This window comes from Pseudophryne corroboree, chromosome 2, assembly GCF_028390025.1.
Source record: "Pseudophryne corroboree isolate aPseCor3 chromosome 2, aPseCor3.hap2, whole genome shotgun sequence".
In the NCBI taxonomy this organism is placed as follows: Eukaryota; Metazoa; Chordata; class Amphibia; order Anura; family Myobatrachidae; genus Pseudophryne; species Pseudophryne corroboree.
The window spans coordinates 545,715,906-545,740,051 of record NC_086445.1 but is presented as its reverse complement, the minus strand read 5'-3'; the positions used below and the strand labels follow the sequence as shown (position 1 = coordinate 545,740,051).

Below are 24,146 nucleotides of genomic sequence, written 5' to 3'. Positions count from 1 at the left end.
TTTATAGCGGTCACTGGGATACTATCTATATCGTATTTGGGTACATGTTAAATATTCCCTTTATGATGGAAGAAGTATAACTGCCTTTTTAATATTTGCCACATACTCTTAAAGTTATCCCTCTCATGCATAATGGCACTGTGCTCTTAAGTTTACACTATGGGGGGGGGCCCTCCATCTTCAGTGCCCCGGGCTCCCTGATGGATCAATAAAGCTCTGGGTGGAGGATTTTGCCAGAAAAGGTTTACAATCTAAAGGGAGGGGGTAAAAATGACAAAAGCAGTGGGTTGATAGACCAAGGGGAATGGGGCAGTATCTTGGGGGCAGTAATACATTATGATAGTGGAAATTCAAGGGTGATAAGGCAGTGATAGCAGATGGGCAATGTGTAGGCAGTGACAAATGCAAGAGGACTAAAAGCTGTGGGAAAAAAAGAAGAAAACAAAACAAAAAATACTACGTTTCTCACCAATGTTCATATGGCATTTTTTTTTTTTTACCACCATTCTGTTTTACATGTAAGTAGCTATTGCTGCTTCATCTCAGTATTTTTCAGGTAATTTGAAATCTGTTATGCTTTGGAGTCATTTGGAGTCTGTTACCTATCTGTTTGGGACATTTTTGACATTTTATGTGTCGCTCTGCTGTTTACATTATGCAGTCTCTCTCCAAGTGTCCATGGTCCTTGCATCTGAAATATCCTTGTTTCCTACTTTTCATGTTAGGAATGTATGAGTTACTTTCAATCCTGGTGTTCATCTAGAAGCCTGGTACTCATAGGGGGCAATTCAATTATTTGAAAAGTCAGTTGGGTGTCTGTTTTTTCCTGTTTATAGTCACTGTTGACTCAATAACCTACTGCAAATAATTGTTATATACTTAATTCAGTATCACACACCGTGTCATCACAGGTGGCATCAAAACCCATGTCTTTTTCAGCAGCTTCCATTTCCAGGTCATTAACAGAAAGTTTCTCCAGGCATTTAAACCTTTGAAGACATCTTGTCAGTCTTCGGCGCAACTCTCTACTTCTTAGAGCATAAACTAGAGGGTTGATCATAGAGTTCAACAAGCAAAGAGTACTGCAATATGCAAATACAGTCTTCAGTCTTTCGCTCAGTGAGAACAGCAAGCTGTGTATCATAAGGATGAGAACTGGAGCCCAGCACACAAGGAGCACTAATAATACCAAAGCTAGAGTTTTGGCCAACGTGATGTCCAGTCTCACACGGGTGTTATTTCTTAATGTTTGCGAATTGTGCTTCTGCATATAAACTGCATGAAAGTGTGCCTTCCACAGGACGTGGGCATAGGTGAAGATGATAGCACTCAGAAGAATCACTATTAACACAATCCAGCATGCCAGATATTTATTATCAATTAGGGGAAACAGTTCCGAGCAGGTGGTAACAAGAATACAACAATTCACGCCCATCAGAGGTAAATATGAGATTATTATTGTGCTGATCCACATTACGACCAATGCCAGGATTGCTCTTTTTCTGGTTACTATAGTCTTATAGGCAGTTGGCTTATGAATACAAATGTACCTGTCAAAAGCCGTAAGAAGTAAACTTCCAAGTGATGCCGTAAAGCATAAGGTGACGCCACCAAGTTTGAATAAGAAAATGGGAGGCGTACCTGCTCCATGGAAAACATGGAAGTCAAGGAAGCTGTAGGAAAAAATAAAACTGGCCAGTAGATCTGCCATAGCCAGACTGGCAATAAACAGATAGGAAGGTTTTTTCCTGAGATGGGTTGAAGTAAAGATCATGGAGAGGACCCAGGTATTCTCCAGGATACACAGAGCTGCCAATATAATGAAGAGCATAGTAATACAGATTGTCTCTGCGCGGCTCTTCAGGATCAGGTACTTCTGGATGTCTATGCTTTCAGTAGAACCAATGGTTCCATTGATACCATTGCCACATTTACTCATCTTTATATTAATGGATTCTCTTTAGTAATCACTAGATTCTTAGCGGCAGTACGTTGAGCCCTGGGGAAGAAAAAAAAAAAACAGTATTAAAAATGTCATTATAATCTTTATTATTTTCTTTTATCTAAAAGTGCCACAAATTTCCACAGCGCCATACAGAGCACAATACAAAACCGGGTAAACTGAGTAACAAGATAAACAAACATACACAGTAACAAATGGAAGCATAAAACAAACACATACAGGATTAAATAGAATTAATACAAATACAACATATATTCAATAGATTAGATAGTAGTGACACAAACCAGTTGGCTGAGATAGTAGACATTAGAGCCCTGATCGCATGCGCTTACATTCTAAAAGGGACAGGGAGGGAGTGTGGGTACTTAGGGGGTAATTCCAAGTTGATCGCAGCAGGAAATTTTTTAGCAGTTGGGCAAAACCATGTGCACTGCAGGGGGGGCAGATATAACATGTGCAGAGAGAGTTAGATTTGGGTGTGGTGAGTTAAATCTGCAATCTAAATTGCAGTGTAAAAATAAAGCAGCCAGTATTTACCCTGCACAGAAACAAAATAACCCACCCAAATCTAACTCTCTCTGCACATGTTATATCTGCTCCACCTGCAGTGCACATGGTTTTGCCCAACTGCTAAAAAATTTCCTGCTGCGATCAACTTGGAATTACCCCCTTAGTAAATATAAAGTGGAAATATACATTAATGTCAATTTGAACAATATATTAGTTACTTAACTATGTTTTCTGACACAGTATATGCCATTTTATGGAACATGATATAGGGGTCTATTCAATTGATGTCGGAATTCTCAAATGGTCGGAAAACGGGGCTTCTCCGACAAAATTTGTCAAATTCCGACTGTCGGATTGGATATGACTATTTAATGCCCTGGTTTCCGACAGAAAAATTGTCGGAACAGTTCCTTCCCGACTGTCGGATTTCTATAATGTTAAAAAAAACGGCTTTTAGACAAAACACCATTCAATTGAAGATTGGCCCTCATTCCGAGTTGATCGCTCACTGCCGATTTTCGGAGCGCAGCGATCAGGTGGAAAAACGGCATTTCTGCGCATGCGCATGGTACGCAGCGCGCATGCTCTAAGTACTTTCACACAAAACTTTGTAGTTTTACACAAGCTCGAGTGATGCTTTTCAGTCGCTCGAGTGATCGTTGTTTGATTGACTGGAAGTGGGTGTTTCTGGGCGGCAACTCAGCGTTTTCAGGGAGTGTGCTAAAAAACGCAGGTGTGCCAGGTAAAAACGCAGGAGTGGCTGGAGAAACGGGGGAGTGGCTGGCCGAACGAAGGGCGTGTTTATGACGTCAAACCAGGAACTAAACAGACTGCAGTCATCGCAAGCTAGGAGTAAGTCTTGAGCCACTCTGAAAACTGCATGAAATTTTTTAGTTGCAGAACTGCTAACCTCTCGAATGCACTTCTGCTAAGCTAGGTTACACTCCCTGAGGGCGGCGGCCTAGTGTTTGCATTGCTGCTAAAAGCAGCTAGCGAGCGATCAACTCTGAATGACGGCCAATGTCGGAACGCTTTCAGTGGTTTTCTGTGTGGAATCCGACAATTTCTTCCCTTCAATTTTTTGGGGTGTAAGCTGTCAAATGAAGTTAAAAAATAATTATTTTTTGATCCAGGCACCAACAGGTTAAAGCTTTAGCTGTCCCAGGATGCAGTGAGGCCTCCTCTACAACTCTGCCTCCAGGCACTGTGAGCTCAGTTTCAAGTTGGTGCCTGCAGAGCAGGCTAGTCAACAGGAGGGCTGCGCTGGGCAGCTCTGAAAAAAACTTTCTAAGAAGACTTCAAGGGCCGCAGCACTGTTACATGTCAGAGTGACATTCAGCGCTGCGGCTCCATCACCTCCCAAGCGGCTCAGTTCCCGGGTACGTGCGGCGGAGATGCTCCGGCTCTAGGCACACGGTCGCGTGGCTGCTACGGGGAGGAGGTAAGAGGGTCCCCCAGGTGGGACCTGCTACTAAATCACGTTCTGTTTGCAGTCTAGGGAGACGGACCGCGACGTTGGCGTGGACACTGTTGCGCATAGGGACCCCACTATATCTGCCAGAGCATAGGAGTACAGGTCGGTTGTACTAACACCCAGTTTAATAAGACTCCATAGGACCAGGCGGTGAGGTACAGCATAGGGGAGCCGGCGCTTGACCTGTAGCCCCTCCCCCGGCCCAGGGCGCCATCTCTGAGCAGATTTTCCCACCCTGGAGCTGCTTTTCACTATCCCTCACTCCCTGACTGAAACGCTGGGAGCCATCTTAGGTATAGCTACGGCTGGTCTCCAGGACTGCAGGGCAAGGTCTCCCTTGTAAAGCCGCCTGTCTACAGCGCTGTGACTTTACAAACACGTAAGTATTCTACATGTCTTTATACAGACAACATTAGTTAAGAACAAATTGAGAAAACCTAATGTTGATCCTATATAACACACTATAAAGAGGTTAAGAGACACAGTACGCAATTGGCGCACAAGGTACCGTAAGGGTACGCCCTTAGCGTAGCGGACGCTGTATCGGGAGCGAGCCGCTCGAGCGACACAAACGCTCGCGAGAATACGCTATTGGTATCGGGCACACTATAGGTGAGCGACTACCGTAATGCTACGCTATCAGCGTAACGGACGCTCGAGACCACGAGGAGATCACGAGCGGCGCAGACGCTCACAAGATAACAATCATTAGACCTTGAATGTAACACACAGAAAGGATATTCTTATACTGTAGACCTTGTACTGAAACACTGTAGCGATATAAAGCTGCTTAACCTTGTTTACACTAAAGCTGTTTGAGCGATAGAGACGCTCCTATTACCCTCTGCAATATAATGAACACACAATACCGTGCTAAGGATCCAACACCTTTTACTAACAAGCTTTAAGTTATATCGAAAAGGGGAAAAACAGTTTACAAGTCATACACTACATACTAACATATAAATCTAACAGAATATCTAGACAGAAATATACAATAACGTTACAATCTTAAACTAAACAAAAAGAGAGAGAATGTGGCCAATACAAACAAAGAGCGAGATGATTACAGAGAATTACTTACACACACACACACTGGGAACGATCGCAGCGCAGCCTGGTACCAGACCCCAAGTTTGTCAATATGATAACCCTTTGTGGAGAGAGTGGGGGAGCTGTTCAGGCTGGCTGACCTTATATACACTACACACAATACAGTACAATGGTCCCTACATTCTTATTGTTCATTGGACACAGGAATTCGTCTTTGCATTATAACAAAAGGTCATAGGTTGATTCATACAGGTGGGCTGTGACTATTTCCAACTGCTCAGGTGGGTGGGAAACTAAGTTTCCCGCCGCATGGATAATAAAGTGCAAATAATAGCAAATGTCCATAAACTTCTTATGTCCATAACTATTCGCACGAGCGATTAATCCGCTCCAAACCAACACCGGAATATTGCTAATTAAATACTCTTCCGATGGATACTAAACACCACTGTGGAACCCCTGTCTGACCCTTCGTATCAAACAAAGAGGGATCTCTTTGTCTATGAACATGCTACATTAACTAAACTTTCAGATTCTATCAAAGGGACCATAATCTACAAAATACATTATATGGTTAAAATATGTAACGATCGAGTCGCCCGCTAGACGCACACAAACTCTACCGTAAATGCGCATACCGTGCGCCTGCGGGTGCACGCAACAGCGAGTATGCGTATGCACGGGAGAGCGTGGGCACGCGCAGCGGGGACACGCATGAGGTGCAAATATGGTAGTGTGCATCATGATATTTTTCTGACTTTGACAGTCCACCCTTTGGCAGTCACCAATAACTGCCACTTTCTAAAACATTTCGAAACGAGAAAAATATATGTCATGTGTAAATATTTCTATGGTTGGGTAGGGGAGGAGAGGAGAAGGTGAGAAAAGGGTATGACCTAGTGAGATAGCAGAAGCATGTGTGTATGAGTCCATGTTTGGAGGGTCATGTATCATCGTGCCGTACGTGTTTTAAATCAAGCTTCGAGGTATTGCGAAGTATACATTTGAATTCCTTCTTATCCCGTGGTACGGGTCTGTGGATGGGCTGTCAAACTTTACCGAGCTCTTTTCGGCTTTTAGTTGCAACAAAATGGGGGAGCACATTTTAGTTGATGATACATGAATGGGGGGGATATGTGATTGCTGATATCTGTGCCTGTATTCCCTATCGACTATGTGTGTCATTACCTGAAGGTTGTAGAGATGAAGATAAGAAACAATTATGGTAAATGCAGTGGTATTCTATGTGAGGTTAATATGCATTTGTTGGTTTAAGTCTTGTCTGAAGTCTTGTCTGAAGTCTCCTTTGGGCTTTTGCTATTAACGGTATGCAAAAAGCCTTGTCAATGTCCGTAGACTTACAAAAAAAGTTGGGCTAGCGTAAATTTAAAATTTCTAGGGAAACTGGGGGTCTATGGCATAGTCCATCTGTTGTTTGTGTACAAGGTTGTCAAACTTCTTCTTTAATCCATCTGTTGTCTGTATATAAGGTCATAAATTCCTCTTCCAAGCGGGTCTTTTTATCTTGGAGAAAAGGAGAAACAGGTGAAAGAAACGGACCGTAGAATCACATTTTCATCACATCATTGTCTCTATCGTTGGGTCATAAATCAAATCCATTGGAATTACAATTTCCTCACTCCTTAGACTCATTACCCTGGTACTACGTTTGCACTTCGTTAAAGCCTGACCGCATCTAAATATCAAGCCAATCGTTATGACAACACCTAAGATACATAGAAGAAACTTCCCTACATCCATTATGACTCCTTGAGCCCATTCTCCTAAACCAGAGAACCAATTTCGCGGGTTCAACCATGACACCCAACCAGTCAGCTCATTACCCACAGCAGCAAGGGTGAGATTGTGTTTCCTGCAAAATTCCCACTTTAATTGGAGAATATCGTCCATCTTTTGGTCTATGACCTCGACCGGGTCCTCGGTGCTATTCGTAATATAAGTGCAGCATTTCACGCCGTACTGCGTTGCCAGTGTGACACAATATCCACCTGTCACTGCCGTGAGATAATTAAGAACCATCCTATGCTGAACCAGTTCTGTTTTATAAGCTTGGAGCTCCCTTCCAGTATACCTAAAAGTGTCGTCATACATTTCAGTGATATTGTCTAATAAATTTGCAAGCGCAGATATGTATTTATAGTTCAACACTCCTCTGGCGGTGCGAGTGATGTCTAACGCGAGTAGAACCTGAATCCCGGTGGATTCATGGATCATGTCAGAGGCCGGATGCTCTGTTCTTTCTATTAGATGACGTTTAACGATGTGCTCGTAATGAGTATGAGTATAAGGAGCTTCGTCACCACGGTGTATATCTTTCATTTTGGTATGCGATACAGTCATTACCTCAGGCAGTACTTTTCCAATATAACACAATCCTTCTGAGTTTGGGGCAAGCCACTTATACGCCTTCCTCCCGCATATGAAATATGCATCATCGGGGAGAACATATGGGACGGAGTAGGACATAACCATATTACACATCTTCCATGTGAAATCTCCTAACCCTAATTCTCCCATCTGTCTAGTACACGTATCTGTTTGTATGATATGTGCACAGTATCCTGGTGATACCTCTCCAACTCTCATGATCCTACTTCCTAGGGTATACCTATATCGGAAATATTTTCCACTACCGGCTATGTGGCGTATAAGTTCTGTATCTGTTGGCATTCTATCGGCTCTGTATGAAAAGGTCATGGTTTGGTTATTCCATGACACTTCCCAATTTCCCGGCTTTCGGGGATTGGAAATGTTAAAACATACTAGGGATCTATCCACATGATATTGGTGGAGCTTCAAACTAGGAGGACTAGAGATATTAAACCTCCTGTCCACCGGCCTCCCATCACTTAGCTCAAGTACCTCCCCTATCGTTAAAGGAAATGGTACTAAACCTGATTTACTATGGCCTTGAGGTACTTGAGAGCATACCCAACAATCTGTTTGATTTAACACTTTACCCACTAAGGAGTGATAGTCACTCAATGGATGCCGGTCCATGTGGATATTAAAACTGGACTGACATTTCTTGATGCACCCATCCTCAACTACACTGTCACAGAGTCTACAGATACAGTTCTTCAGCTAACAATCCTTCACAATGTTTACAAATAACATGGCTGCTAGATCGTTTCCGGTACTCGCCTTTGCTTGGTGATTGTGTTGCTATTGGAAATTTACACCTCCGTCTCAGTCATCGTAACCTTTCTGGATCCTTTCTCGACCTCACTGGTACTCTCACCGAAACAGACTGCTCTGGTCAACATGAAAACACGGCTCACAGTCTCTCGAGGCGAGTCCATCTTACAGGAGGAGAAAGGTGAAATTTGTAATGGGGGTACAGGAAAACAGTTTGAGGGGGAGAGAAACTTGTTACGATAATTAGTTCTCTAGTCTTGTTGTTCTTCTTGTTCTGCTGTCATCTCAAAGGTGCTGTCTCTCAGTCTTCCAACCGAACACTCTGGTGATACAATATTTCTTCCAAACCAGCGATCTTTCTGTAAGGAGCAAAAATCTTGCATTACCATTTGTCTAACTGATGGGTGACATACCATCTTTAAAACATGAAAACATGAGTGAGAAGAGAGAAAACAAAAAAACAAAAGAGAGAGAACAATTCATATATATATATATATTACATAAACCAACAATAAACAACAACAGGAAAAAAACATTTTTCAAACATTTTTAAAATATTGTCAGATCATCAGGCTGTCATATCTACATGTCCAATGGTTTCCTTGCGCAGTCCCTCCCACCAGCACCTCCATACTCCACCCTCTGTATCTGGCCAGGATACATTGATGCGGATAGGTCATGCTGGGGTTTGGTAGACTTCTGCAAAGACCAAGCAGATATGCAATGTTTGAGTCCTACCAATAATCGTCAGAGGTGGGGAGAGAAAAGAAACATTTCACAGATACATTTACAACGTTTCACCCGGTCATTCCTGTGTCTTCAGGGAATGACCTCCCAATTTATTAACTGTTACCTCAGGCTTACCATCAGTCCTAATGATCAATTTTTCTAATCATAAATTATATGTGTGGACCAAAATTTGACATGCGTGATACCTGGTTATACTTCCAAGTGTCGTAACTCTGCTCATGTTCTTGTCTAGGGGGTCTGACTTTATGTGGGCTGTCACAGTTACTGGCATAATGCCCTTCTCTTTTACAAAGATAACAAGCCCTGGGCTTCCTCCAAGTGCCAGTGACCTGAGGTCTTGGTTGATTTGATGCCTCCTCAAACACTTGGATGCTCATCACCATCAACCGCTTTCCCTGTACTTCCCTGACTCCTTGAATACCATGGTTATGTTGTTGTCTAGGGGGTTTATATACCTTCTGTAAATTTCTTGATCTACAATCTCTTGCATAATGGCCTCCTTCTGGCAATTATAACACCTTATCCCCTTGGACTTACCCACAGAGATCTGAGGCTCCTTACGTCTCTGTGTTTCCCTGTGCTTGCTGATGTTTTGCTCATGCCCAACAGCGGACTTTCTTAGTGCAGCCACCGAGACATTTCTCCAGTTTGGGTTGGTGGTCTGTACCCTTGTTCTCAACACCTCCTTTAAACCATTCATTAATACTTTAACCGCTACTTCTCTATGCTTCACATTTGTTTTAATGTTTGCTATACCGTTATACCTAGTCATGTCCTGCAATGCCCGATGGAAATAATTAGAAGTACTTTACCCTTCGTTTTGTCTTATGGAGAAAATCTCATTCCACTTGACAACGGCAGGGAAATATACTCCTAACTGTCGGTTGATCTGCTTAATACATTCCTGATTGTGTTCCTCCGTACGAGGTACCTCTGTGTCTACTTTACAATCAGCAATAAATTTCGCAGGGTCAACGCTGGAGGGCAAACATGCCCTCAGCACTGTCCGCCAATCTTTGTTGGTGGGTTCTGTTGAGTTTCCTAGTTCTTTAATAAATCTCTGACATGCATCTAGATCTTTCCTAGGATCAGGGAATTCAGACATGATTGACCTTAATTCTGTCCGGGACCAGGGACGGCGCATTGCACTGTCCTTGACGGGAATGATTCCCTGATCGTCAGTCTTCCCATTGGGGACTGTGATCACCCTGACAGGACTAAATTCAATTATATCATCTTGTGTTGGTTCTTCAATATGAGGTACATTTGTTTGTGCATGATATATAACACCGTACGTACCTGTGGACACGACCTCACCTGACCCTCCGTTAGGGGGTTTGATTACTGTCTTTACCGATTTGGTCGCGTCCACCTGGATGTCTTGTAGGATGGCTTCTGGAAGAGGTGCCGACATCGTTCTGGGCTCACTTTCTTGCTGGTAATCCTGAGGGAAGTTTAACATGGGGTGCGACTTGCACAGGTTAATATTTGTAATTTTTACACTTTCATTATTATAAACATTATTACATTTGTTACTTTCATTCTTAATACAGTTACTAAGTGCATTTTTATCATTCACCAGTGTGTCATTCTCCGTAACCACCCTCTCTTTCATTGCCACATTTCTCTCACCAAGGTGAGAGTCAGATATGTCAGTTAACTCTCTTTGCATTTCACTTTCCCGTTGCCATAACTGTAAACAATCATTTTGTCTAATCCTCTGCTTGGCAGATTTTATTAGACCTATCCTTTTTCGTGGGTTCTGCAATACCTCAGGGTTCAGACTGCCTACCCGGGGAGACTGTTCCCCATCATCCTCTGTCATAAGTTCCCATTCGTTGCATAATACCTGATACCTTGCGGACCCTTTGGGCCAGCAACTACCAACATGAACCCTTGTTGGACGTCCCTTCTTTGAGCAACTGGCCCCCATCGTTTGTAGATATTGCTGTCTTAGCTAATTCTGACAAACAGACCAAATTGCCCGCGGTAAGGCGACGGTGAAAGTTCAACTAGTGCTTTCACTCACTCTGCGCCCCAATTGGCCTATCCAATCCGTGGGATCTTTTGTAACCTCTATTTACTGGGGCGCGTGGGAGTATGCGATCCCTCCCCAGTAAGTATTGGTTGTTGGAGATTTGCTTAGTGAACAGCAAAACTCCCTTAAAATAAAAAAAACCTACACAAATCACGTTAGAATGTACAAATAGCGTTTATGATCCCACAATAAATTGTTGATGGGTACCAAGGTAACAAACTAATGCACACAATTACGTGCGGTCCAGTCGCACAGCGCATAAATAACTAAATATTTATACGCTTTACGACCAATGGAATCGGTTGTTTAGGCTGCGAAACCTTCAGCCGGAGCTTTACCTTGACTATATGGGTGCTACGCAAAACCCCCGGGGCTGCGCTTAAATACCTCGCAGTCCTTTTGTCTGCGGAAACTACTTGCTCCTTTACCTTATACAATGTTAACGCGGGCAAGCCAGTCCCACGCCACCAAGTGTCCACTCACCTGATGTGGTCTCCGACGGGATCCCGATTTGTGGGTTCACAAAAAATAATACCTTAAGTTCCACACTCACTCCTATTCAATCATATACACTTTTAATCTTTCTGTACAGAAATTCCTTTCATACAGGTAGGGTTCCAATCCCTGGGTTTGCAGTAGAAAAAGGTTTTCTTTTAGCTAATACTTTTTGAAAAACTGAACTGAACAACCGTGTGCTATTTATCGCGTTGCCACCTTTTCGCCTGTTAAAATAATACTATAGTGTGATTTGAGTTACGTGGGCGTACCCAGACGCTCCGTTGCGTAATATACGCTGCGTGCGTCGGCCTTTACGTTGCGTACACTAGTCTAACCCTTTTGTTAGAAACACGTGCCAGATATGTCCACAGAAATACAATTAACACGTTTATCAATGTAGATGGTCTTCAATCATCTACCGAGCACCACCCAGGTCTTTCCTTGTATCTTAGGCAAAGCTGTGTGCGTGCTTTACAAATTACCCCTTAATGTATTACTTTTACTCTTTAACTTCTAATAGCAACAAATCTTTCTTAGCACGTTATCAATGCAAATGGCAAACAGGAAGGTGAGATGTGAAAACTACACAAATGAACCTGCAATTCTAAATTTAATCTAATAACATACATTGATGTAAGCACACGCATATAGATATTACATATAAGTACCAATCACTATTACTTATGATTGACTATGATATAGACTAAATAAATGCATTAAAAAAAAAACTCATTAAATGATGATTTCTTTTTGACAATGGATGGCTGATTATTTCCTGAGTCAACTGAAAATCAGCCGCTTAGGAAAAAATTTTTTTTTAACCTTCCCAAAATGGCCGCTGCTCCTCCCCCTTCCACCTCCATGAGGGCCACACAAAATGGTGGACAGACCATGCTGCTTCTTGTCACAAAGAAAGTCATCATTCAAACTCCTAAAGTTATCACGCTATGCAGAGCGATTAAAAATAATTTTAAACCTATTTAAACAGACAAACCATCCAATCTGCGTGTGTAGTTGGCACCAAATAGAAATAAAAACCAGATTTACAAAGACAATAACGTACTGTTCTTACCTTCCAGTTCCCGAATTCCCTCAGCACTCCTTACTAAGTGAAGCAGGCGCTTATCTGGTCAGCACTGCGAGGGATAGCACCTTCCCGCCTTTTGCTGATCGATAATGTCTGCTAAAGTTACCTAGTGCAGATATGTGAAGACCGGAGGACGAGCTCCCAATTGAGAAAACCTAATGTTTATCCTATATAACACACTATAAAGAGGTTAAGAGACACAGTACGCAATTGGCGCACGAGGTACCGTAAGGGTACGCCCTTAGCGTAGCGGACGCTGTATCGGGAGCGAGCCGCTTGAGCGACACAAACGCTCGCGAGAATACGCTATTGGTATCGGGCACACTATAGGTGAGCGACTACCGTAATGCTACGCTATCAGCGTAACGGACGCTCGAGACCACGAGGAGATCACGAGCGGCGCAGACGCTCACAAGATAACAATCATTAGACCTTGAATGTAACACACAGAAAGGATATTCTTATACTGTAGACCTTGTACTGAAACACTGTAGCGATATAACGCTGCTTAACCTTGTTTACACTAAAGCTGTTTGAGCGATAGAGACGCTCCTATTACCCTCTGCAATATAATGAACACACAATACCGTGCTAAGGATCCAACACCTTTTACTAACAAGCTTTAAGTTATATCGAAAAGGGGAAAAACAGTTTACAAGTCATACACTACATACTAACATATAAATCTAACAGAATATCTAGACAGAAATATACAATAACGTTACAATCTTAAACTAAACAAAAAGAGAGAGAATGTGGCCAATACAAACAAAGAGCGAGATGATTACAGAGAATTACTTACACACACACACACTGGGAACGATCGCAGCGCAGCCTGGTACCAGACCCCAAGTTTGTCAATATGATAACCCTTTGTGGAGAGAGTGGGGGAGCTGTTCAGGCTGGCTGACCTTATATACACTACACACAATACAGTACAATGGTCCCTACATTCTTATTGTTCATTGGACACAGGAATTCGTCTTTGCATTATAACAAAAGGTCATAGGTTGATTCATACAGGTGGGCTGTGACTATTTCCAACTGCTCAGGTGGGTGGGAAACTAAGTTTCCCGCCGCATGGATAATAAAGTGCAAATAATAGCAAATGTCCATAAACTTCTTATGTCCATAACTATTCGCACGAGCGATTAATCCGCTCCAAACCAACACCGGAATATTGCTAATTAAATACTCTTCCGATGGATACTAAACACCACTGTGGAACCCCTGTCTGACCCTTCGTATCAAACAAAGAGGGATCTCTTTGTCTATGAACATGCTACATTAACTAAACTTTCAGATTCTATCAAAGGGACCATAATCTACAAAATACATTATATTGGTTAAAATATGTAACGATCGAGTCGCCCGCTAGACGCACACAAACTCTACCGTAAATGCACATACCGTGCGCCTGCGGGTGCATGCAACAGCGAGTATGCGTACGCACGGGAGAGCGTGGGCACGCGCAGCGGGGACACGCATGAGGTGCAAATATGGTAGTGTGCATCATGATATTTTTCTGACTTTGACAAAGTGTACCTGTTACAGAATATATTGTACGAGTATTCTGATATATAACTCCGGTCTAGGACCGCACTGTGTTTTTATATATGTGTATATATATATATATATATGGGGAGTCCCACACTCTCACCCAGCGCAGGTAACGGCTGGGGTGCCAAATCAAAGTCTGATCCAATCACTGGGTCAAACTCATAGTACAGTACAGTGTTTCTCCACATTAACCGTGGAGAAAGATAGCACTCTCCAGACTTGTTATAATATATGCAATAAAGTCATTTATTCACAAAACTTGGTTCCATGTGTATCTTCATGTCACAAGCAGGGTATATAACAAAAAGGCTCACCAACGTTTCGGTCCTAATTTGGACCTTTCTCAAGGTATTAGCCAGTCTCTTAAAGCAAAATCAGGAAAACAGCAGCGTCAGTGTCAACATCAAAAGCAGGAACCGGTATCTGCATGTTGCCTCCCAGGCCCCCTGAATATATACCCAAGAGTTAACTACTGAAAGGGTCACAAGCCCATATGGCCGTGACGTCACTTCCGGTCATACCGGAAGTCCCGTTCCGCCGGCCGCTTTAAACAAGTGTGACAAAAGTGGCAATAATGGGGGATAAATCTAGTCAACCCCATTGCACAGACCTGTCTGTTGTGTCTCCCGCCCTGCGCATCCAGCCGTTGATTGTCACGGCCGGATTGCGGGTATCCATGGTAACGCTTCGTCACTTCCGGTTAGAAACCGGAAGTTATGCGTTCCACACGGCGGAATATGCGTTTCAGACCACAAATGGTATAGGAGGATGCGGTTGTACACAATGTACACTATAAGTGCAACAATAATGCAAAAATATTAAAGGGTGAATATTGTTAAACTTAATGGCTTGGCCCGATGTGGACATAAAGGATATAGAGCTGACACGTCGACCTATCTAGGCTGTGCCACCAACCCCATCCCGAATTTCAAAAAACAAGTGGACCGGCTATTACAACTTAGCTTCCAATCCAAGTGGATTGACAAACACACCTTTGATTTCCTCACGGTCTCACACCCAGTGTGTCCCATTATATACACCTTACCCAAAGTCCACAAAACACTCTCTCACCCACCAGGCAGACCAATCATTTCGGCTAAAAACTCGTTGTTGCAACCACTGGCAGTATACGTGGACTCATTTTTGCAACCAATAGTACAGCAGTCTGATAGCTACATCAGGGACACCATGGACTTCCTCGCCAAGCTATCCGAATTACCACAGCTGAGTGGCGATGTCAAATTGGCCACATTAGACGTTTGCTCACTCTATACCATCATTCCCCATGAAGATGGGCTGCAGGCACTGAGAGATGCCCTTGGGACCCACTCTCCGGGTGAGCCACCGACTGATTTTATCATCCAACTGGCGGAAGCAGTTTTGAAGTTGAATCACTTCTCGTACTTGGATAAGTACTATGTACAGCAATCCGGGACCGCTATGGGTTCAAATTTGGCGCCGGCATACGCCAACATATTTATGTCGGCCTACGAAAAGAAGCATATCCTACCAACGTATGGGGCCCATATCTGTATGTATAAACGCTTTATCGACGACATATTTATCCTATGGACCGGGACGACAGAGATGTTTCATCAGATGGTGCAGGCATTAAATGAACTGGATAATCCGGTGAGATTCACACACCAGATAGATGACCAGCAGATTCACTTCCTGGATATCACGGTCTCCATACTCAACCATGAGATCAGCACGACGCTCTTCAGGAAACCCACAGACAGGAACACCCTCCTCCTATCTACTAGCCAGCACCCACCAGCACTAAAAGAGAACTTACCCATCTCACAATTCTTGAGAGTCATGAGGAACAACTCCAACCCATTGATTATGGAACAACAATTGGACGACATGTCGCACAGATTTAAAGAACGTGGATACACTGACGGCTGCCTACAGCGATGTCTACACAAAGCCCGTGAAAGATTTACATCAATAAACAACGCTGAGTCCAACACCAGCTCTGTATTGGCAAGCTCCACCAACAAAATCGACAGGATGGTCTTCACTACAACCTTTGACAGTCAGTCAGGCAAAATAAACAAAGCACTGCGTAAGAGGTGGCCTATTATCACGTCGGATGCAGCACTGAAGGCGAAGAACCTACGACCTCCTATGATGGCTTATAGGAAATCACCAAACCTTAAACAGCTCCTATTGAGACCAACAGCGAATCCCACTGCACCTAACAGGACAACCTGGTTGCAAGAGCAGAAACCAGGATGCTATAAATGCACCGGTTGCACCACATGTCGAAGCATGCTCACCGGACCCACCTTCCCGCACCCACATTCTGGACGCCCTATCAAGATTAAATATAAACTACACTGCCTGATGGACCATGTCATTTATATCCTCGTATGCCCCTGCGGATTATACTATGTCGGGATGACATCGAGAAGATTCCGTGATAGAATGGCTAATCATAGGACTACCATCCACCAGGCGATTGAATCTAAGAAAGCAGAACAACCCATACCGAGGCACTTTCTGACCCATCATCACCAAGTATCCAATCTCAGGTGCAAACTTATAGACTGGGTACCACCACCCACCCGTGGCGGAGACCGCATCATGAGTTTGAAACGAAGAGAGAGCTTCTGGATCCACAGATTAGACACTATCTCCCCTAGAGGGATGAATGAAAATAACCCGCTCTCAATATTTTTGGGGTAATAGAGCAGCTATTAAGGACCGCAGCCGAAAAAACTTTTTCCCACTAGACTCTATCCAGTTGTGATGGAGACACTCTTAGGTGAACTGTAGCAAAGCTATGAATACCCTCTACCTACGAGTCTGGTTAACACTTGTTTATTATTCCTATGTTTTCCTAGATATTTAGACTAAATCTAAATTCACATGAATACATAGTAACCGCGATATGACAGTTCACTAACTTTTTCTGCACGGGTGTGACGCGCGTAGCGCACACTAATATGACTGTATTAAATTGATTCTCATAATGTACTATGTGTGAGTCTCCAGGTCCCCAATATACCCACTTCACCATTATTAGGTTCATTTTCTCTATATCCTTTATGTCCACATCGGGCCAAGCCATTAAGTTTAACAATATTCACCCTTTAATATTTTTGCATTATTGTTGCACTTATAGTGTACATTGTGTACAACCGCATCCTCCTATACCATTTGTGGTCTGAAACGCATATTCCGCCGTGTGGAACGCATAACTTCCGGTTTCTAACCGGAAGTGACGAAGCGTTACCATGGATACCCGCAATCCGGCCGTGACAATCAACGGCTGGATGCGCAGGGCGGGAGACACAACAGACAGGTCTGTGCAATGGGGTTGACTAGATTTATCCCCCATTATTGCCACTTTTGTCACACTTGTTTAAAGCGGCCGGCGGAACGGGACTTCCGGTATGACCGGAAGTGACGTCACGGCCATATGGGCTTGTGACCCTTTCAGTAGTTAACTCTTGGGTATATATTCAGGGGGCCTGGGAGGCAACATGCAGATACCGGTTCCTGCTTTTGATGTTGACACTGACGCTGCTGTTTTCCTGATTTTGCTTTAAGAGACTGGCTAATACCTTGAGAAAGGTCCAAATTAGGACCGAAACGTTGGTGAGCCTTTTTGTTATATACCCTGCTTGTGACATGAAGATACACATGGAACCAAGTTTTGTGAATAAATGACTTTATTGCATATATTATAACAAGTCTGGAGAGTGCTATCTTTCTCCACGGTTAATGTGGAGAAACACTGTACTGTATATATATATATATATATATATATATACTGATATACTATTGTATACTAGTCCAGTGCAGTTTTATTGTTATAACTAACAATTATCTGTATTGTCACTGTGACTGTGTGTGCCTGTATCTGCTGTGTGTATTTCACTTTCGGTGTTTACATAGATATATCTATCACTGTATTCTATACCCTAAAGGACTAGGTGCGTCAGGTTCGTTTATATAGAGCGTCACAGTATTTACCGATTATACGTGTGGCATACTGGAATGTTAACAGATATTAGAAAGTTCCAAAAGCCATTTAATTCTTATCAGTGAGTGGGGGAGTTTATGGCCCCAAAACCAGTTCTGGCAGACCCTGCGACATGTAAGAGGTTAGGACAGGAAGTGTAGGGGGTTTTAGGACAAGGAAAAGACACAGGCTAGAATTCAGTGTGAGCTGAGGACTGAGATGGAGGGCACAGGCTAGTGTCCAGGAGAAACGCAGTCTGGGGACTGTGGAACAAGCATTGTACTCCACAGTCCCTGGCATTAAGGAACAGCATGTAGGTGCTGCTAGGAAGAGCAAGAGATATCCAGATTTGCAGTGTGAGAGCAGCTACAGCATGAACAATCAGTGGAAGAAATAAAGGGGATCCTCACCTTCAGGGGTACCCAAGAAGCAGGACGGGAGGTGTGAGTCTGCGGGAGAGGACGAGCTGGGTGAGTGGTAGGAAACCACGTTTGGCGGAAGGCCCCCAGCAACGTGTCCATGAGAGATCCCGTTTAGACAGAGCCCCTAGCGAATGGGGGAGAGCACAAAGAAATGAATCTCAGTTTGCGGAAGCCGCACTACTGATTCCCAGCGACTGCGCTGGTATGTACTGTACTGTAATGTTGCCATATCACTGTAAATGCTGTTATTGCCAGTGAAGCAAATGAATGGAGATGTAACCTGATGTAACCCATATGAATATTGTGCTGGAGAGAAGAACAAGGCGTTAAATGTTATTGTCGTGATAACCCTGTCTGAACTGTGAATAAACTGCTTGCTTATGTGATGACACGGCCTGGTGTGCAATGCTTTTAAAATCACTGATGGACCTGGCGCTGCCCGGCTATCACATACGTATTATACTATGTACTCAGTCACCTAATACCAGATTTATTTGCAGGTGTTGTGTACTGGGTACTCAGTCACATACTAAAGAATTTATTCGCAGGTGTTCTGTACTGGGTGCTCAGTCACATACTAAAGAATTTATTCGCAGGTAGTGTACTCTTTCTGGCTTTATCGCACTCATACTCTCTATTGTTGCATTTACTGAAATGGCTAACAAAAAAGGCAGTAAATCTGGGGCATCATGCAGGGCATGCAGGGCATGCACCAAGGATTTACTTGAGGGGGAAGTTTTAAATGATGGTTGGTGTAATGTGTGCCATACCTCTCCCAGTCAGTCCGCAGCTCCTGCAACCAACCAGGAGCCACCCTGGGCTATGTTCTCAACTCTGTTGGGTACTCTGGTGGACCGCCTTACGCCTACTATGGGATCACCTGTGCCACTACAGTCACAAATTGTCCCTATGGTTTATCCACCTTAGCTGGTTAATTTGTCTAACCAGTAGCAGCAATTAAACCAATCTTTGGTTAGCCATAAATCTGCTATAGGTCACACTCGTACCCCTGGGTCATCTAAGCGGGCTGCTACTTCCTCACAGTCCATGCATCTCTAAGAAGTTTCTTCTGATGAGGATGGGGAACTAACTGTCCTGTCAGACACTGAATCAGATGGAATCTTCTTTACAGGTGGATGTCCCTGCCTTGGTGGTTGCTATTAGACAGATCCTCCAAATATCTGATGATGATGAGGATCCCACTGCAGTGGCTAAGAAACCTGACAAGTTTAAACATCAGAAGGTAACTAAAACTCTATTACCACATTCTGACCATTTAGTGTACATACGCCGAGAACCCTGGTCTGAGCCAGGGAAGAAATTCCTCCTATCTAAATGGGCCTTAGCTCGATATTCTCTCCCTGAAGAGTTATGTAACAAGTGGGAAAATTCACCTCCGAAGGATTCCCATGTCACCCGTCTGGTGGTATCTTCTACTCTGCCGGTTACTACTGTCACCTCACTGAAGGAACTGACAGACAAACGTGTGTAGGGCTGCCTGAAATTTATTTACTCCCTAACAGGAGCTGTACATAGACCCACTATTGCTGCCTCCTGGGCGGCAAAAGGTATTGAAGCATGGGTTCGGGCACTGGAGGAAGAGCTACCCGATGAATTATCTGACAAGGCCAGACAATATTTGTCTCACATTAACACCGCTGCCTATTATATTCAGGAAGCGTCCTCTGAGGCAGGTGTATTGGCGGCTAAGGTGTCAACCATGTCTGTCCTGGCCCACCGTATTCTGTGGTTGAGGTCATGGAAGGTGGACCTGGACTCCAAAAAGACCTTGGATGTACTCCCTTTTAAGAGAGACATCTTGTTTGGGGAAGACCTAAAAAAAATTGTGTCTGATATAGCGGCTGCTAAGACTGCATTTCTCCCAAATCCTACTCCCTCTGCAAAGAGGGCAAAAGGTACCACTTTTCATTCCTTTCCGCCTCATAGGAAAGCAAAAGGTCAGGCATACCCGAGACAGGTTCGTGCTACCAAAACCACAAAGCCCAAAACAAAACAGTCCTGGATGGCCCGTCAGCCTGCTTCTAAACAAGACAAGCCTTCCACATGATGGCGCAAGCCTCCCCCTGGGGCATCCCAGGGGGGGGGGGGGGGGAGGCCGACTTCTACAGTTCACCCAAGTCTGGTTAAAGACCACTTAAGACGCATGGGTACAGGGAGTCGTCTCTCACGGGTACGCAGTCTCCTTCGAGAGACATCCCCCTCACCAGTTTTGCACCACGGTTATCCCTTAGGATCCATTAAAAGCGCACATTCTACAATTGGTGGTGAGGAGTGGTGGGGCAGGTACCTCTGTCCCAGAGAGGCAAAGGATACTATTCGACCCTGTTTCTAGTTCGAAACCCAATGCGTCTTTCCGGCCTACAGTATATTCAACCTCAAATCATTGAACAAGTTTGTGAGAGTATCCAAGTTCCATATGAAAACTCTGCGCTCAATTGTACTAGACATGGAAACCGGAGACTATATAGTATATCTAGATATACAGGATGCATACCTGCATATACCTATTGCCATGTCGCATCAGCAATATCTGCAGTTTGCTATTGGCAACATCCACTATCAGTTTCAGGCTCTGCCATTTGGACTGGCTACGGCCCCTCGGATCTTCACCAAGGTCATGGCCGTGATGAAGGCTCATCTCCAATCACTATGGAATCAGGATCCTGCAGTATCTGGATGACTTGCTGATCCTCGCAAACTCACATGATGTCCTTCTAAGCCATCTACAACTGACAGTAAGCTTCCTACAAGCCCACGGGTGACTCATTAATTGGAAGAAGTCCTCGCTGGTCTCAGCTCAGAGCATGGTGCACCTGGGGGCACTGCTGGACACGCACAATCAATGGCTGTTTCTGTCTCCAGAGAAGATCCTGAAGCTTCAGGACAGGATAAGGTGCTTCCTTTGTTGGCCCAGAGTACTGATACACTCGGTGCAAGTACTGGGTCTGATGGTGTCGGCATTTGACATTGTGGAGTACACTCAATTTCATTCCCGCCCTCTGCAGAGGTTAATCCTTTCCAAATGGGATGGCCTACCTCATCGGATCAGGTCTCATATGATCACTTTGACTCCGGAGGTTCATCTGTCACAGACCTGGTGACTTCAGGACCAGCAATTAAGCAGGGGCTGTCCCTTCTGGATCCCCGACTGGGTCCTGCTGACAATGGACACCAGCCTGAGTTGATGGGGCGCGGTGTTAGAGCAACACTCTTTTCAGGGTCGGTGGACCAAGGAGCAATCACTCCTCCCGATAAACATTCTGGAGTTGCGGGCAGTGTTCAATGCGTTGTCTCTTGCCCTGCCTCTAGTACAGAACAGGCCTGTTCAAGTACGGTCAGACAACGCCACCATGGTGGCATACATCAACCATCAAGGTGGCACTCGAAGCCGCATGGCAATGTTGGAAGTGTCAAAAAACCTTCAATGGGTGGAACGCCATCTGCCAGCAATATCGGCAGTGTTCATTCAGGGTGTCCTCAACTGGGAAGTGGACTTCCTCAGTCAACAGGACGTGCAATGCAGAGAGTGGAGTCTTCATCCAGAAGTCTTTCAACTCCTAGTGGACAAGTGGGGCCTACCAGATGTAGACCTGATGGCGTCTCAACACAATCACAAAGTTCCAATCTTTGGATCAAGGACCAGGGATCCTCAAGCAGTGTTCGTGGATTTACTAGCCACTCAATGGAACTTTCGACTGCCTTAAATGTTCCCTCCAGTGTCACTCCTGCCCAGGGTCCTGCGGAAGTTCAAGCAAGAAGGAGGAATACTACTTCTAGTCGCTCCAGCATGGCCCAGACGGTATTGGTTCTCAGACCTGCAGGGTCTATTGATAGAGCATCCTCTTCTACTTCCTCAGAGACCAGACCTCCTCGTACAGGGCCCTTGTCTCTACCCAGACCTGGTCAGGCTGGCTTTGACGGTGTGGCTCTTGAAGCTTCACCCCTAAGGGCAAAATGATTTCCTGAGGCAGTCATCCAAACTATGTTGAAGGCACACAAACCGGTATCTGCCTGGATCTATTACAGAGTCTGGAATTCTTATTTCACCTGGTGTGCTGATAAGAACTATGATGTTCACAGATTCAAGACATCCAGAATCCTGGCTTTCCTGCAACAAGGTCTGGACTTAGGCCTTTGCCTGGCCTCCCTCAAGGTTCACATATCTGCCTTGTCAGTGTGGTTTCAGAGAAAAATTGTGTCTATACCTGACGTTCATACCTTCACTCGGGGTGTATTACGGATTCAACCTCCCTATGTCCCTCCTGTGGCTCCATGGGATTTGTCTGTTGTCCTGAATGCCCTGGAAGAGTCTCCATTTGAACCTCTTGAGTCAGTGGACCTTAAATGGCTTACAGCTAAGGTCCTGTTCTTACTGGCTATTGCCTCTGCCAGAAGGGTGTCGGACCTAGGTGCTTTGTCTTGTTGTCCACCCTTTCTGATATTTCATAGTGACCGAGCAGTTCTTAGAACTCGCCCTGGTTATTTACCTAAGGTGGTGTCATCTTTTCACCTTAATCAAGCGATTGTGGTTCCGGCCTTCATCTCCAAAGAATGGTCTTTGGATGTGGTACGGACTCTCCGCATATATGTGGAGAGAACTACCTCTGTTAGGAGGTCAGATACCCTTTTTGTACTGTTTGGTTTCCACAAACGGGGCTGGCCTATGAATAAGCAAACCTTGGCCAGATGGATTAGAATGGTGGTTGCACAATATTATGCGCAGGCTGGACTTCCAGCTACTGATGCTATTAAAGCCCATTCTACTCGGTCTGTTGGACCCTTTTGGGCGGCCTGCCGTGGCGCATCCGCAGAACAATTGTGCAAGGCGGTTACGTGGTCCACAGTGAACACGTTCATTAGGATCTATGCCTTTGATACTTCCGCCTCTCAGGATGCTTCCTTTGGACGCCGGGTTCTCATACCCGCTAAGGCACATCCCCTCCCTTGAGGAACTCGTTTAGGACATCTCCAATGTATTCCCTGTGGAACACAGTGTACCCCACTGCAGAAAAGGAGATTTATGGTGGACTTACCATTGTTAAATCTCTTTCTGCGCGGTACACTGGGTTCCACAGGGCGCCCGCCCTGACGCACCTAGCTTCTATGGATTTGTATGGCATTAGCCGCTGGTCCCTTCTCCTGTCGTGAGAATGTGGTTCTATATGACTAACATCTGCCTTCTCTTTTACCTGCTCCTGCATTGGACTGGTTAACGAATCTGAGCTCACAGTGCCTGGAGGCAGGGTTATAGAGGAGGCCCCAATGCATCCTAGGACAGCTAAAGCTTTAACCTGTTGGTGCCTGGATCAAGATCCATCTCTACACCCTGATGTATTCCCTTTGGAACCCAGTGTACCTCACAAAAAGAGATTTAACAATGGTAAGTCTACCATAAATCTCCTTTTTTTATTATTTCTTCTATCATATCTATTTACTTGTTCCTTTAAAAGTAAATAGGAGATGACATAATGTTCGTCTGCAGAAGTGTAATGTCATGTCAAGGATATCCAAATAGGCATGAAAGGCCATGGCTGCCATCAAAAATTTTGGTGCCCAGTTCAAAATAAACAATAAACTTTCACTTTTCTGGACTGTGCCGTGCACTGTAAGAGGCATAGCCAATGGATAGGAAACT

General features: G+C 44.4%; 1 protein-coding gene across 1 annotated transcript; it reads right to left on the bottom strand.

Moving 5' to 3' along the window:
* Positions 1-396: 396 nt before the first annotated feature.
* Positions 397-1,943, bottom strand: CNR2 (cannabinoid receptor 2). The gene has a single exon (XM_063957188.1). It carries the CDS (start codon positions 1,937-1,939, stop codon positions 872-874), a length of 1,068 nt encoding a protein of 355 aa, XP_063813258.1. The 5' UTR covers positions 1,940-1,943; the 3' UTR covers positions 397-871.
* Between the last annotated feature and the right edge of the window lie 22,203 nt (positions 1,944-24,146).

Coding starts and splice junctions, on each gene's coding strand:
- CNR2 (XM_063957188.1), bottom strand. CDS start 1,939: ATGAGTAAATGTGGCAATGGTATCAATGGAACCATTGGTTCTACTGAA.